The following is a 17,093-nucleotide window of genomic DNA, read 5'->3' as shown; positions in this document are numbered from 1 at the left end:
TATAAGAACTAAATCAAATCAACTACTAGATCTGGGACTTCTACGAACATCTCTAGACCAAGGAGATTAAAACAAGTGGGGACCAAACTCTGAAAAAGGTAAGTACGGACAGAATCGAATCTGCAGCCTAACTAACTAAAGCATCAACTGAAAATGACTTCATCTTCTTCAACGAACACAAATAAATGCAGAGATCGAGAAAAACAAACTCAGATGTAGATTGGAAACATAATTTTAACGGTAAACGAAACAACGACGGAAATCACACTACTAGACGAAGCAAACCAAGCAGAACAAAATCCCCATAATCTCATGCACAAATTTCACCTCCCCTGTTCAGATCCACACTTCGGATGCTAAATCCACTCCGGATCCAAGCATCAGAACAAAAATCCAACCGAACACAACTTCAATACCACGATTCTCGAATCTCCTAAAATATTCAGCAACAAATTCAAGAGAACATCTCAAATAAACAAACCAAAATAGCAAGCATCATAATAATCAACACGAAATCTAACTTCATCAAAGCAAATCAAATGTAAATAGAACGGATAAACTGATTCAGCAACAAAACAACAAGCTCGACTTCCAAACGTGAAGTTCGAGACTGAACTGAGTACCAAACAGAAATTTTAAAAGAACAATTGTTTCTTCGCCCTCAAGGGACGGTGATGCACTGATACGAGACTCCTGAAAACGAAAACCTCCCCCAATTCCCCATTTCCCTAGTGTGTGTGAGCTAAGAGCGTGACTGTGTGTGGAGTGTGACGGATCTGCCATTCTTGTTGCGCACTCCTTTATTTATAAGCTTCGAGGTGGGGCCCAGCGAGGTATTGATTGACTTGATTGCCCTCAGCTTTTGGCTTCCTTCCTCTAGCTTTTCCTCGTGATTCCGTTCCTGCTCCTCGCTAGATATCCTCCTCCAGCATCTCCTGGATCTAGCGCTACACACACACCTGGCTTAACAAAACTTGTTAGATCCAGCAGAAATGTGATGTTTTTCACTACATAACCAATGCATGAAATTAGCCTTATCAGTCACGGTCTTGCTCGAAGCATCGATTATGTGTATTGAGCTTGGAAAAATTGTCTGACTGCATGGAGATGCGTGTATACGAGCAGATACAAGGATTAACAATGGACCATCATGCTCAAAGATGTTTTTTTATAAATGATCGAGTCAAACAACGAAATCAACGTACTCAACTTATCGTGAATCTTCAACTATGTTTGTGGGTGAAAATGAGGCTAATCTTGTTAGTAGTAACGTGGATGCAACTTTTCAGCTAATGATTTACTTGCGACAGCTAAAAACATTTAATTATATGAATATGAAACTTGAAATTTCATCAACATTTTCACATTAAGCATAGAATGATGTAAATATTTGAATTTGCTTGAGGCTTTGGTGTACGAGTCAAAAGTTCAAGTTAATTTAAAATTTGAGTGGGGTTTAGTTCGTGGGCTGTTGAGATTCGAGAGTTTGACAATTTTACGATACTGAAAATGAATATTAGTGTGTTTATAAAATTGGGAAGTGTTTGGTATATCAAATAATATCGTGTAAGATATGAAATAATGATTATTTTTATGAGCAATCCTAAAATTAATTGTACTAACGAACGCTGCTTGGATAAAATCATCATGATTATTGATTTCATAGTATTCTTTATATTTATAATTCAAAACAGCATAACATCCTAAGAGCACTCCCAATGGCGACGGCGAAAATCCGGCGATTTTTCGCCGGATATCGCCGACTTATCGCCGGCCATTGGGAGGAGTTCGGCGATTTTTCGGCGAAATTCCTACCGATTTTACGCCAAGCGGCGTTTTAACGCCGGGCTATCGCCGGATCATCGCCGGCCACTGTGGGGAGCTGTTCGGCGATTTTTCGGCGATGATCAATTTTTTTTTTCCTCAACGGTCATATTCTAATTTCCACCCCTATAAATATTTCATCATCTTCCTCCATTCATCACCCACAAACTTCATTCACACAAATTTTCAATCTTTTTTCTCTCCATCTTTATTAAATGAGTTCTGATTCATCGTCTCGTGCTCAGTCCGACGAGGAAATATCACATTCTTCTTCCGAAGAAGAGGTACCTCCCGCTCCCAACGGATGGGATGTAGCGGGTTTCGCCAACAACCCAATCAACAACTATATCTCCCGCTACATACAAAGCGAGATCGCTCGAATGCAGCAGCCACCCCCCCAGCAGCAGCAGATCACATTCTTTTTTTTGATTTTTTTTTTCCATTCGTGTACTTTTTTTTTTTTTAATTTTCTTCGTTGTAATGTGTACCCGTGTTTAATACAACGAACTTTATTACTATTATTTGTTTTATCTTATAAATTAAATAAGCTAGCTTTATTATATATAAAAATAAAACAATTAAATTAGTGATGATGTAAAAATGAAATGTTGAGTTTGGGAGAAATAAGGGAGAAACCATTGCAGAGGTTGGCTAAAAGTTGGCTAAAAACTGGGGATAAATTTTGGTGCTGATGTGGCAGGAGTTAGGGAGAAATAAGGGAGTTTATCCCCAAACCATTGGGAGTGCTCTAAGATGTTGAAAGTTTTCCTACAAGTTAGTTGGACGTAGAGTTTTATTTTGATAAAAAAAACACCAACATAACCATATACTATCATACCGAGCCAAAAAAAATACCAATATAATCGTATTAAACTAGAATATGACATTGAATTATTACACGAATAAGATGATTCAAGAGTATACAAAAATTATAAAACCTTTTTGATTATTAAACTATAATAAAATATATTTTCCCCAATAATAAAAATTCTAAAGTCGCTCACAAAAGGATTATTTTAAAAAATGATTTAGTTACTAGTATTAATTATTAATCAAGCTGGATTATGTATTACTTTTCGTCCCAAAGAAATAGGCCATATTTCTTTTTTCATTAGTCTCATACAAATAGTCCATATCTATTTATGGTAATCTTTTCTCTCCTTCTCTTTTATTTTATCATTTATGATTTCACCATGCATTACATAATTTCAACTACTTTGTTCATTCCTTCTTATTTTACCAATTATATATTAAAACTCGTGTCAATCCTAAAGGACCTATTTCTATGAGATGGAGGGACTATATTATAATGAAAGGCCAAATAGTATGCACAATCTTGATTTTGATATTTACGTTTAGATTTTCAAATACGTTATTTACTTGGGATGTGGAATTGTACCGAAGTGTCATTCTATACGTATTTTAGTGGCATTAATGACATTTTAAAAACAATGAAAATATAAACAACAAAATTGATCATTTATTTTGAATAAACAATTGGCAATAGTTGGTGTTTTGAAACTAGGAATGTAAAACGTAGATTAGGCTAGTAGACGTACTACATGTCATAAGAAAAGGCCACAAAATGATAGTAATATAGTGTGTTGTAAATTTAATGTGGTGAGAAAAGGCCACAATATGAAACTTTACTTATAATATTCTGTGTTATAACTATTTTATTGGTAGCAATTATGAGTCAAAATAAAGCAAAGAGGAGCGTGAAGTCGTGATCATTTAAAAAACATTCAGATCTTTACTAGACTAGTTTTCCCCAATTTTTTTGTATATTGTGTAACAATTATAGTATACATAATTTGCTTTTTTGGACGTACAGAGATTTCATCCATGGCTTTGGTGGGCCTAGAAAACTTTTTCCTTATAAAGATGCTTAGTCCATTTTGAGTTAGTTCAATCCAAAGAGTTAGTTCAATCAAAAAGAAGAAAAGTAAACGAAAAAAATATATTGATTCAACTTTTAAATATAAGTTTTATAATTAAATGTGTGGTTAATTTATCAAAAATAGCAATAGTAAATAGAAATGAAATATTTAATTTTAAACATCCTAAAATAGAAATTTGAGACATCTATTAAAACAAATACATTTCCCTTTTATAATTGTATAACAATTTTTAATAGAATGATTTTATTATTTATAATACTAGTATTATTTAATTTAAAATTTGATAATGATTAAATGAAAAATTAAAATTAAAATTAAAATTAAAATTGTTGGATTAGATATATGAGTTACAAGTTGTGGTCTTACTCAGAATTAGGGCCGGGGAAAAATATCAAAAAAATGATATATCGCTCGTATCGTATTGAAAAATATCGAAAAATTATCGAATTTTCGATATATCGTAATTTTCGATACGATACGATATCGTATCGTAAGTTTTCGATACGATAACGATATGAATTTCTTTATATCGCGATATATTGTTTTATATCGAAAATACGATATATATCGAAAATTTTCGATATATCGATATTTTCGATATATATCGATATTTTATTTTTGATATATATCGATATATATCGAAATTTTCGATATATATCGATATTTAACGATATATCAAATTTCGATACAATATATCGAAATATCGATACGATAACGATATGAAATTTTTTTATATCGAAAGTTCAATATATCAAAACTTTCGATACGATAACGATATGAAATTCTTTCATATCGATATTTTCGATACGATACACGATACAACGTTTTCGATATGATATATCGTATCGACCCACCCCTACTCAGAATGAGGAGAAGGATGATACATTAAAAAAACGAGGTATAAATCCTCTAAAATACTACTTTCTCCGTTGCAACATGCACTTGCCAGTTTCCTTTTTTATTTCCAAGATGATCCATAACTAATAGAATCGCCTATATCTACTTTATTTTCTCCTATTTTATTCTCTTTTCGCATATCATACAAAATAACAGTGCATACCATAATACTACCTTCGTCCTACAATAAGAGTCACATTTTGCCATTTTAGTCCGTCCCACAATAAGAGATTAAGAGTCACATCTCACTTTTACCATAAATGGTAAGTAGAGCTCACGTTCCACTAATTTATTCAATCACATTTTATTATAAAACTAATATATATAAATGTGACTCATATTCCACTAACTTATTCAACCCACTTTTCATTACACTTCTTAAAATCCGTGCCCACACCAAGTGTGACTCCTATCGTGAGACGGCGGTAGTAATTTATAAAATATCATGCCACACAAAGAAGTCAATCTTCGCTCGGTGACGGAAGGAGTGTAAAAATATAGGGTCTTTTTTCCAGTCACATCATGATATCAATGGAAACTAAATGTAAGATCAAAATATGGGGTCCCATGAATGCAAGGCAAATGCATGCCTTGGATTAGATAGGACCACATAAGCCTTAGAGATAAAAGTAATGTACAAATCACAAGGAAAAGAGCACCGATTTATACCCACGCCCATCAACAAGTAGGATGGGAATATATCACTTTCAAAATAAACAAGGTTTTCACAATATCAATAGTACAATTAGAGAAGGGGCTTTGTGACAGTCAACCCAAAAAATGAAGAATCTTAAGCCATCCAATTCATTTACACAATTACTATAAAGAAGAGGCCTATGCTTTTGAGTTGGAGTAAAATTATCAGAATTCGATTCTGGAAATTTAAATGCAATATGAAAATCATTGTGAACAACACCAACCTGTTTTAGTTCCCGCTTCCTGCTTTTCATCACTCTGTAAAACTACAGTTTTCCCATTTGCCAACCAGCCGCTGCCTTTAAGCTTCAGGTCCTGAGATTGCATCACTTTCCTACTTAAAATGCTAAATATCTCTCTCACAACCGTCTCGAACGCAGCAGCCACATTCGACGAAGCTAGCGCTGATGTTTCTATGAAGAACAGACCATGTGCCTCCGCCAAGGCCTTGCCTTCGCCAGTTGTCACCTCTCGTGCATCTTTAATATCCGACTTATTTCCCACTAGTATCGTCACCACATCCATGTCCGAGTGAGCTGTTGAAGTTTCAACCATTCTCATCAAGTTAATTTCTTTATCAACACTCTATCAGCAATTTTCAACTCTCATGCAATTAGAAATCAATCAAAAAAGAACAAAAACAATGAGAGAATAATTTTTTATTACGAACTAACAAAGCAAATGAGCAATAATAGAAACGAATATAGTTCATTTAAGTGTCGCATTGCTTACTGTGGAGTTCGTTAAGCCATCTGGTGACACTTTCAAAAGTCTGGCGTCTGCTGATGTCGTACACCACGAGGGCTCCGACTGCACCTCTATAATATGCAGATGTTACAGCCCGAAACCGCTCCTGCCCAGCTGTGTCCCAGATCTGAGCCTTAACTTCCTTACCACTGATGTTCATCTTTTGCGTCTGGAACTCTACTCCGATAGTAGATTTTGAATTAGGGTAAAACTCGTCTCTTGCAAATCTAGCAAGCAAGTTCGATTTACCAACAGCTGAATCACCAATCAAGACAATCTTAAAAAGATAATCCTCATTTTGTTCATCCTCCATGTAGGCCATGTTCAACCACCCCCTTTCACTGTCCCGAGCACAAAACCATAGTTTGTAATGTATATATACTGAAAGAATATAGGGACTGTTTTGGATGCCAAATGCCAAGTAATATGATGTTCACACTTCGAAAAGACACTTTAAACTAGAGGGAGGAGGATAAAGACACTCGGAGGAAGCTTTGTTTGGTAGGTAAGGTATATAGATATAAAGAATAGAAATGAAGGAAGGAATCTTTGATGAGGTTGTTGGCATATAAAAGATGGAGAGAAGTAGATCTGTCACTACTCTTTCTTGTATAAGCACCTTCTGTATTGTTAGCAGGTAAACTTGTCCCTTTAGAGATTCCAGTCTGGCCGACAAGCAAAGTTGAAAGCTGGAGGAACCAGAACCATCAATTTAGCATAAGAAATGCAAAACCCCAACAGTCTTTATTGAACACTTCCTCCTTTAGATGTATAATATTGGAAAAAGATGAAATTTGAGCATACCAAAAGAATAAAGAACTGCAATACCTCTCAAATAGATATTCCCAAGTCTGCCTTCATACTAAAGCACTTCCCTATGTCAGGCTTCTGCATCCATCCTCTTCATTTTAACACAAACACCTGATGAAAAAGTAACATTAGTATCGATGCATCAAGAGTGAACTCATTATCATGTCCTTGCTAACTATCCATTGAAACAAGGGAGCATTGGGAATTTGAAAAGGGGGAAGTGGTGAAAGTTTGCCAACCTATAATGTGTGATATATGAAAAGGAGCATCATAACAGGAAATATTTATATTGTGTACAAAAATATAGAAGTTGAGAACTCGAGATAGGGATGGGGATAGCTGGGCAACGAATCTGAGCATAGAACATTATGCTATAATTTTGTGTACCACACTACTTAGACAAATGAGTCCACAAGTCAAAGCTAATAAGTTCAAGCGATAAGTACAAGCATGATATAAATACACAGTGAAGCTTTCCTGTACTTAAATAGCATTGCTCTAAATTCCGAGTAAAAGAAATCGGCAAACTAGTTCTACAACGGTATAGAAGAATGGCGAGAAGTCATCAGATCAATCTAACACAAAATATCTCAAAGCGCAACTATATCAAATGACCTACGGTCCACCAAGTAAACTCATACTGCACAATTGAACTCAATCCGGGCAAGGAATTGGTTCTGTAAAGGGTCTAGAACAGTGGCATTATACAAATTAGCTATAACAGTCAACACATTATTCACAAAACTATTCATCTCCAAGAATAAAACACTCAAGTTTTACAGCTTGTTGCATCTTCTAATACCCTCCATGATTTTTAACATAATACTATTTGAGTTGCAATGTCTTTAATAAAACAAGTAGGAATGTGAAGATAGATCTGAGATATCAATCAATTCACTAAAATTTGAATGATCATTCAATCAATTCGATCTCAAACTAAAAATCTAGCATCACATTCTTACAATAAGAACGCTCGTCGAAGAATAAATTCATCGCCGTTGAATCGCATTTTAGAAGCAAAAGCAAGTGGTAAAGGACTACTGCATAACATTTTCTAGAAAAAATAGCATTTCCTCCAAAGTCCGCTCAAATTCAATTCTCTGTTGACCAGAAAACCTAAGAAGAAACAGAACTTCAACACTTTCAACTATTGGAGGAAAAAAACCAAAAAATAGTCCCTACAACAATATTATGAAGAATTATAAATCCATACCGACGATTCCCCTAATTTTTAGAAATGTGAGCTCAAGTCATATCCTTTCGAAGAGCAGATCAAGATGAACAATGCAGAGAAGAAGAAGAAGATGGAGTTGTGGAGGATTTCGGGATGCAGATTATTTCAATATTTGACGAGAGAGGAAATGCGAGATTTGAAGTTGTTGAGAGAGAAGAAAGAAATGGATGATGAGGAAAGGCAGCAGAGCATTGCTGGCCTTTGTGGGCTACCAAAGTCTGCCAGCCTAATATTTTAATCAACACAAGAAGGTTACATGAAAGATCTTCCACTTGATGAATCATTCAACCGTCAAACATTTATATAGAGGGAGAGGGAGGGTGGTGGGGTGCCACCTCCATAGCTAGATGCCAATAGGTAATACAGACAAATGCAGAAAAGGAAGGTCCCCTCTCTTCTGTTGAGAGAATAGCGATGGACATTTAGGTACAAGTATTCATTAGAGCATCCCCGTCTATACTCTTCCACAAGAGCATGGATGTGGGCCCAAACTTACTTTTATTAACTTTTGACTCTCTGTTATTCTTCAAAAACACAATATCTACATTCATGCTCATGCTCAAGGTTCTATCATTCCATTATTTAATTTAAATTCTTCACTTTACTAAAAATATTTCTACCTTATAAAAATACATTAAAAATACTCAAACTACTATTACAAATTAAAAAAATATAAAAGTAAAAATTAAATCCTAAAAAATAAAAATTACAAACATAAAATCCTAAAAAATAAAAATTACATAATTAAAATCCTACAAATTAAAATTTACATAATTAAATACTAAAAAATACCTCCGTAGAAGACTAGTTCTCTGGCCTATCCCCAATGTTTGTCGGAGACCTCGTATCATTGCCCAATGTGCTTCAAGTTAATCTGGAGACATGTACAACGTCTCGGCCATATTGAGTTGAGTCAAAAGGGTCCACAACGAGTTGGTGGGGGGTTTGAGGTGGCACAAAGGGAGCAGGAGCAGGAGCAGGCACGACGGCGGTTGGCCGTCGCATGTTTCCTTCCTTGCGGCCAGCGTTGGGAACTGCTCAGGCTGGCGTCGGGGCTACCCAAGTTAGCTCCGGCAAGCTGGCTAACCACCTCATCCTCGCCGGCGTCGGATAGGGATATCGACCTCGACCGTTTGCTGGAGGAGCTAGAGGAGGATGATACGCCTCCCTTATACTTCGGATGCATACTCACCTCCTGCCAAGCGTTGAGGTACTTGAATGGTTTGTAATGTTGGGATTGGTAGGTCACCATGGTGGCACTGATGATGTCAAGCTCACTCCTGCCGCTCCTCGTCGACCGCTCTTCCTGGAAGTAATACCCTGGAACTTTTGGATTTCTTCGTTGGCTCTGAAGATAGCATTGCGCACCATACTCTCATTGCGCTCGATTGTTCCATCCAGTAGGTTTTCATTGTACCAGCGAGAGACTCGGAGCCAAAACCTATCCCCGTTTTGGTTCGTGTCAACCTCCAGATCTTCGGATATTGCCATATAGGCTTTGAATAACTGATCATCTCCTCCGGAGTGTACGGGGCCCGGACGTGAGTGTCACTGGCACGCCCCTGAACACGAACACTACGAGAAGTAGGAGTGGGAGTAGGAGGAGTTTGAGTGCCGCCGCTCCCTCCCGATCCTTGTTCGGGCGCCCACCCATATCGCCCTTCGGGGGCATCTTGGTCGTCCACCGGGTAAGGCCGGTAGCCACCCGGAATTTGAGAACCTTGGGTTTGAGGAGGGGCCGAGAATTGCGTTTCCAGACTAGGGAATGGTGTTGAGCCGAACCATTCGTGGTTCCCACTGTGGGAGTCGGAAGGGTGATCGCCGGAGCCGGATATTTTTTTTGTAAGAGTGAAAGATTGAGAATTGATGAGAGAATTTAGATGAGAATTGTGTAGTGTGGTAGGAAATTTTTTGTGTGGAAACGAGGGTATTTATAGATGAAAATGTGAATTTTTGGAAAAAATTTGAAAAATAAATTAAAAGTGGTGAGAAAACAGATATAATTTATTGGGAAGTGGGAAAATATATATATTTTTTAATTTTAAAAAGATTTTTTAATTAAATTTGAATTTTTTAAAAAAAATTAAAATGCCAACGGCTATGCCGTTGGCCAATCCCGTCGCGCCACGTCGCCCTGCTCAGCGGCACAGACGTGCTCGATGCATCAAGCAGCGCTGAGCACAACGACGGACAGCACAATGCCGCGCTAGCGGCACGGACGCCGTCTTCCGCATTGAGCAGTGATGCAGATGCTCTTAGATTTACTTCATATCATCAATTTATAGAAAACGGCACATCACATTATTTCAAAATTAGGGATAATAATCGGCAAAATCATGAAGTTTATTATGTGGATGTATGGGGAAATAAAGAAAACAAAGCCGTTTTAAAACATGAATACAACGATGTTTAGTTGGTGAAAACGCATAAATCATATGTTGAATCAAAGATTGTAAAACTAGTTGAGTGGGATGGAAGAACATTCGTCGAGTTTAGGGTGAAGAATATTAAGCATAAATCACGCACAGATCTCCCCCTTTTCTAGTGTTCGTCGAGTGAAATACCATAAATCATGTATGAATCATCCCTATATCTAGGGTTTGTCTAGTAAGATAGAAGAATTTTCGCAATACATCAACTACGGAGCATTGATTTAGGGATGATTTGTCGCAATACATCTAGGGTTCGCCACATCTTCTCACCATGTAATAGTGGAATAACAAATCCATAAGTTGACTTATGCTTGGCCAATATGAAATTGTCGTTGATATAGCTAATATGTTACCTTGAACCCAACCCGAAAGTATCTTACCCTTAATGGATCGACCCGATAAAAATACGAACATAATAAGACTTGACATTAACCTATTAATTTCGTAAGGGTGCGCATTGTGCTTTCGTGTCGTATAAAAAGTCATATTCTTGCATTTTCCCATGTTTATTCCACTTTCGCTTAGAGAGGCATCTAACGTACAAGCGGATGATCTTCAACATAAATAATACCGAAACTTTATTTGCATCCAATACACTTGACTACTTAAGTGTTCCTCACATGCCAGTGGCCAATGTACACAACCACAATTACTAATTAATTGTAGATTAACTAATTAGTTACTACATTCGTCCCCAAATATTGTCCCACTTTGATCCGACGCGGATTTTAAGAAATGTAATAGAAAGTGAGTTGAAAAAGTTATTAGATTGTGAGTCCTACTTTTATATATTAGTTTTATAATAAAATGTGAGTATGAATAAGTTAGTGGAATATGAGGTCCACTACCAAAAAAGGTAAAAAATGAAATGGGACAAACTTCGGGGGATAGACGAAAATGGAAAAATGTGACAAACTTTTAGGGACGGAAGTAGTAGTAATTACTCATTCTAGATTAATTTACAACGAATTACGATTGATTACGATTCTAATTGGGATTTTGTAACATCCAATTAGAACTTAATTAATCTAGATATTGTATTAAGACTTTTTTAATGTTAAATTATAAAATTCTCACTTACTATTACTCCCTCCGTCCACGAAAAATATGACACATTGTCATTTTTGGTTGTCCATAAAAAATAGGGCACATTCCAAAAAAGGAAAGTTTTCAACAACTTCTCTTTTATTTTTTTCCCTTCTCTCTTACTAATAGTATGGACCCCACATTCCCCTAACACTAATTCTCTCTTATTTTTTCCCCTTCTCTATTTTTTTCCTTTCTCTCTTATTTTACCAATTCTACATTAAAACCCGTGTCATTTACAAAATGATATATTTTTCGTGGACGGAGAGAGTATAATTTAGTTAATGATGTAACCTCTAAAACTCTTCTAACACTTAATACGAAAAGATGGTTGTACTTTCATCCTATCATGTTTGGTTGATGGGTTATTAGATTTTGGTACATACTGTATTTGTGACATACTCCAACCGAGACTCCTAAAGTGGGACGAATGGAGTATTTAAGTGTTTCATTTAGTATTAGAACTCAAGTAGAATAACACTCGCCCATACTTTATGAAGTAATCGAAACATCAAATAATTGAAAATTTAAAAGTAAAACATTTGGTCTTCAACATCAGTACCTTTTTCAAAACATTAGTTTTGTAGGCATACACTATTAGATCATTTCATTTGTAGGTATTGAGGTCAACATGAGTATCTTTATATCTCTGCAGAAGGTAATCTTCATATTTGATTGGAGTGAACCTACAAGAGAAATTAGTATACGAAGAAGTAAAATTTCTATTGCGGTAAGACTTCAGCTTAAATCCAAAATCATCTGTGAGAAACAAATCACTGGGAAAATCTGAAGTACTAAGAGCAAGCGATAATCAATGGACTCACTTTGGAGGATTCTTCTCGGATTGACATGTTGGCAGGCATTCGACAACGCAGTCATGGTTAAGCTCAACAAAAAATGCTATCTGCCAATGGAAAAACAAGAGTCAGATTTCCATGTTCAGATGTGTTGATACAAAGCCTATAGTTAAAAGGCACATGTTATATCACCATCACAAGATTTCAAGAATAGCCCTTTTTGTCCAACAAAAAACCTTGGCTCCATAGATTTCCACCATTCATTAAAAAGAAACTTATGTGGTCCAATTCCTATATTACTTTTACCAGAGAGATGACAAGACAAAGCTGTGCCTATGTTTTTCTTTCGTCAATCTCACACTGACTGAGATGAACCATTTGGTCACGATTTCAGTCACTAGCGGATTCTTTTGTTGTCTCATTCCTCTAGCAACTATGATGCAAATAAATGGTATTTTAGCTTGTGCTGACTCTGTACTTCGAAAATTAACCCCTCCGACCTCTAACTCTGACCATTAACACTAACTGTAACTCAAGTTAACAAAGCTTCTCTTTCCCCTTTTAATTAAGGCCATGCTTAGTTTCTTCCCCTTTCTAACACAAATGGTTGATCACTCAATGAAGGAAATGAAAACTAAAAGTAGATTAAACAAAGGTATAGGGCAGGACAAGAAGGAAATCCCTCGAAGGACATCGTAAGATTTAAAAAGTCTTACAGAATATCTTTCTTGGCCATTTCCTAATACCCGATGCAGTGTGGATCTGTATTAAGATCAAAACATACAGATCAAAACATTATCAGTGTGGATCTTTATTGAGTCAAATAAGGTTGTCTATGTATATATGAACACTATCTGACAGGGAGTCACAGAAAAGATCTCAATATAAAGCTCCCATTGATGGACACAAACAGGTGCAGGGGTACAACATTATGTAATAGGATCATAGCACATCACAATCTTTCAAGGTATTTAAATAGACCGACGATCATACTTGTATGTGATTGTATAACTACCTGAAAAAGCAGTTGCTCCAGCGCTCCAACATATCACCTATATTGACTATAAATGCCCTACATCACATAAAATGACAAAGTTATAATGTTTGAATTAAGAGAAAGAAGACACATATAAAATTCAGTCCTCGATGTTTTACATGTGATTTCAAATACTTAGATATATATATAGATGTACTTAATAATCATAAGTCAAAACCAAACTATAACTGACTTAAAAATCATAGCAATTTACTATCAGTGTAGACTACTCCGGTAAATTATCTATGTTTTCGATAATAAAGATGATATGAGACAGCATATTTACAGTAATAACTTGGCACCCACATGTATTAACTTTCATAAAATATAAAACTAAATGTTCTTAACCATATAGTCAAAATTATGCACTAATCGTTACACATGAAAACTGTTTTTGATGAGCAGCATAAAGTTTTGCTATGAAAAAAGACTAAAAACAGTATATATAGCCTCACCCTTTTAATGGTGGTACATACTCCCAGATCTGAGGCTTAGCATCTTTGTCTTTACATATCTGTAGATATTTCTAAGTTATAGATATAAATTGAGAAAATGGTGAATGAAAAAGACAGTAATATTTTTCTTTGCACATACCTGAAGACCATAGTTATCGTCAGTAGCCAAAAGGGTAATCAAACCAAAATCAGAATGCGCACCAGCTCCAAATATTCCATTGGCGGGTTCAGAAATTTGATCTAAGTTATAATAATGAAGCACTGTTATACTCTATTAACATCTGCTATGACATGTTACTTGCACTGATTGAATCAAAATAATCCTTACCTTCATAATGCAGCAGCTTCAGAGTTGCAATAGATTTTCCAAGAATTCCAGGTTGACAGAAAAAGTCGACATTTAGCCCTAACGCAAGGGCTAACAGCCGTGAAATGGATTTTGCTACATCTCTATTAATATCCAAAGTTGAAATCATGAGACATATTACCTGAGATCCACCATTACCCTAAGCTAAAAAGTTCAAATGAGAGAAAATTTTGTAGCAGTCTTCCCTGCAACAGAATTCTCTAACTAAAATATGACTATGATCAGACTAACCATCAGATGAACCTCTCATCCTCTGAACCTTTGCTTTTTGACTGAAGTAATTTATAGATTTTATTCACAACAAAGATTTAAGGCGAGGAGAGTCAATAGAGATGGGTAAGGGAAAGATGAAAAAAAAATAATCTCAGTTCGAAATTGAATCCGCCACTATTTTGTAAACTTATTACTTGCTAAAAGGCATTGTAACAGGATCTGTTTTTCTCATTCCTGTTAAGTGAAGTAATTTGTTCCTAAAACTAGAAAAATGCACCTAAAATAAGAGGGTGCATAATCTGCTGGCCTAAAAGCATAAGAAATTTTGGAATAAAAACTCCAAGTGAACATTAAAGTGGGACATGGATAGCATATAGTTAGTGGTACAACTATTATTCAGGAACTATCTCATATACATCACTAAATCCTTCTTCAACGAAAATATAGAATGTCATGGAAAAATATATCTTTGCACCTGTATATCTATCCAAAGTAGGGTCTTTTGATAATCTAGCCAATATTTTTCTAATGTTTCTCATTTTAGCACTACATATATATGGACAACCACAAAATTATTTAATGAAGAAATACTAAGAACACTGATTATCCTAAGATAAATAGGACATATATGTTTTGGGTAAGGGAAAAGATGCACACGACTGACTTTCATGGATATATATGTGTCTAGAATGATGGTTATACACAAATGACAAGATGAAACTTACAATGCCCCTTGAAAATATTTCTCCATAGTTTCCCTCCATTTGGGCAGCATATCTGTCAACAGTCAAATGGTTTACATATCGATATTCATAATATTTAACACAAGCACAACAGGCATTTGGCATGCACAAACTGCAGTTCAAACCAGTTACTCAGTCTTCATGAAATCAAATCTTCTAGAAAGTTACCCTCAGATGGCCACCTGTTTGGCCCGTAAAATGGTTTCTGTGCATCAGAATGATCTTCGGATACTTCAACACCTATGTAATATCCTTCCTTATAGTCCCCTGAAATGTTTAAACGTATATTTTTTTTAACTCAGCCGGAAAACCGAAACTGTTTAAGCTATATCATGTGTGGTGGTTAGAGATACCAAACCATGCATTTGATTGGCGGGGTCCAAAGATTGATCAAACAATGGAGCATAGCCACGATTTTTCTTGTTCCTTAGAAGCTTCATTTTGTCCTCATTGGGCAAATTGAAAAATCTTTTGCTTTGAGAGAAGACCTCATCCATGAATTCCTTGTCAATTCCATGATTGATCACATAAAAGAACCCAGAATCTAAGCATACCTATGGTTCAGAAGATAAGTAATTCAGAAATCAGAACCATCAATTTAACATAAAACTACTAAATGAAACCCAAAAAAATCAAACAAATACTAAATGTCCTCTAACATGAACAAAGGCTTTAGTTGTGTTACGACCTACGAAAAAATATTAGAAAAACAAACAACTTACAAAAAACATAGAGGATTTGTCAATTGTCACAAGGTTTAAGCATTTATCCTCTTTGTCTTTAAAATCACTTATAAGTCTTAAAAAGTTTTTAGCAAAATAAACTCCTACATATTTTACAAACCATAAAAAATAAGATCTCTAAGAAATAAATTATTCAACCACGACATAATTTTTCATAATCTTATAAGCAACAATTTTTTCACACAAATAACTCTACTACGGTTTGTTATTTTCAATATATCTCCCTAACTATGGTTTTTTTTTTTCTATAACTTATCCAAATAACCACAAATATGTGTATATCTAATCTTGTGTAATCACAAACATAAATCTGCACCATAATTTAAAATTAATATTTGAAAAATCAGTTATCAATTAATGTTGAAAGAATAGATATATGAATAATAAGATGCTTAAAAAAGCAGAAGTGGAGTGCAAGAGAGGGTAGAGAGGGAGCTACCTGTCTAAGGAGGGAGACAGTTGATTGAACATCAGGACTGGAGAGATCAATGCAATTCAGTATTGATACATTCGAAAATTCTGGAATCTGTGTTTTCTTTTCTTTCATCATTTCTGTCATTCCGTTTATTTTCTCTTTTAGTGAAGATTCCAAATTATAAATTCTCTTTTTAATAAGAAAATGTATTTAGATTTGTGTGGCTTATGAGCTTATCTATTAGGAGTACTACGTATGTCAGAGATAAGCTTTTTTATTGAACCCATGTCCAATATATACACATAGCACAAGAAAAGACTTTGGTTTATTCATAGATGTGTGAGTAAAATTAAAATATATAAAAATTCTCAAATAAGTATTCAAGGGATTTTGTAGGGTGGATAACGTTTGAATATAGTCAGACTTTGTTGGGAAGACGTAAGAAATATGAGTAATAAAGATTGAAATAAAAAAATAATTTTGTTTATGAAAATAATCTAGCTGGACTAGATTTGATCAAATTATTCAAACTGAACATGCACAATGAAAAGGGTCCTTGACAAACGTAAAAAGATGAGTAATAAAGATTGAAATAAAAAAATAATTTTGTTTATACAAACTGAGCATTCACAATGGAAGGCCCCTTCCATTCCACATTAGCATTTTACCTAAAGGGCTTATCTCCCTGCAATGGAAG

The 17,093-nt window shown here is 35.3% G+C and overlaps 2 protein-coding genes across 4 annotated transcripts; both read right to left on the bottom strand.

Moving 5' to 3' along the window:
- Window positions 1–5,284: 5,284 nt before the first annotated feature.
- LOC125216856 (ras-related protein RABA5a-like) lies at window positions 5,285–8,498 on the bottom strand. 2 transcript variants are annotated; one of them, XM_048118628.2, is made up of 4 exons: window positions 8,089–8,498; window positions 6,894–6,986; window positions 6,051–6,754; window positions 5,285–5,854 (listed from the first exon to the last, which is right to left on the bottom strand). In XM_048118628.2, the coding sequence occupies exons 3-4, from the start codon at window positions 6,385–6,387 to the stop codon at window positions 5,523–5,525; spliced, it is 669 nt and encodes a 222-aa protein (XP_047974585.1). In that variant the 5' UTR covers window positions 6,388–6,754; window positions 6,894–6,986; window positions 8,089–8,498; the 3' UTR covers window positions 5,285–5,522. The 2 variants fall into 2 exon arrangements, with proteins under 2 accessions (XP_047974585.1, XP_088925505.1); XM_089069379.1 differs by lacking the exon at window positions 8,089–8,498 and adding an exon at window positions 7,838–8,024.
- Window positions 8,499–12,097: 3,599 nt separating this feature from the next.
- LOC125210893 (azadirone synthase LFS-like) lies at window positions 12,098–16,660 on the bottom strand. 2 transcript variants are annotated; one of them, XM_048110518.2, is made up of 11 exons: window positions 16,421–16,660; window positions 15,597–15,792; window positions 15,407–15,505; window positions 15,221–15,272; window positions 14,244–14,365; window positions 14,055–14,155; window positions 13,916–13,974; window positions 13,440–13,496; window positions 13,141–13,186; window positions 12,452–12,531; window positions 12,098–12,313 (listed from the first exon to the last, which is right to left on the bottom strand). In XM_048110518.2, the coding sequence occupies exons 1-11, from the start codon at window positions 16,538–16,540 to the stop codon at window positions 12,235–12,237; spliced, it is 1,011 nt and encodes a 336-aa protein (XP_047966475.1). In that variant the 5' UTR covers window positions 16,541–16,660; the 3' UTR covers window positions 12,098–12,234. The 2 variants fall into 2 exon arrangements, 1 of the variants encoding a protein (XP_047966475.1); XR_007174422.2 differs by lacking the exon at window positions 13,141–13,186 and having other exon boundaries at window positions 12,256–12,313.
- Window positions 16,661–17,093: the final 433 nt, after the last annotated feature.

This window comes from Salvia hispanica, chromosome 3 (genome assembly GCF_029641045.1).
Source record: "Salvia hispanica isolate PSC_SH4W2 chromosome 3, Shi_PSC_v1, whole genome shotgun sequence".
Lineage (NCBI taxonomy): Eukaryota > Viridiplantae > Streptophyta > Magnoliopsida > Lamiales > Lamiaceae > Salvia > Salvia hispanica.
The sequence above is the reverse complement of the archived record's forward strand: the minus strand, read 5'-3'. Positions and strand labels throughout refer to the sequence as shown.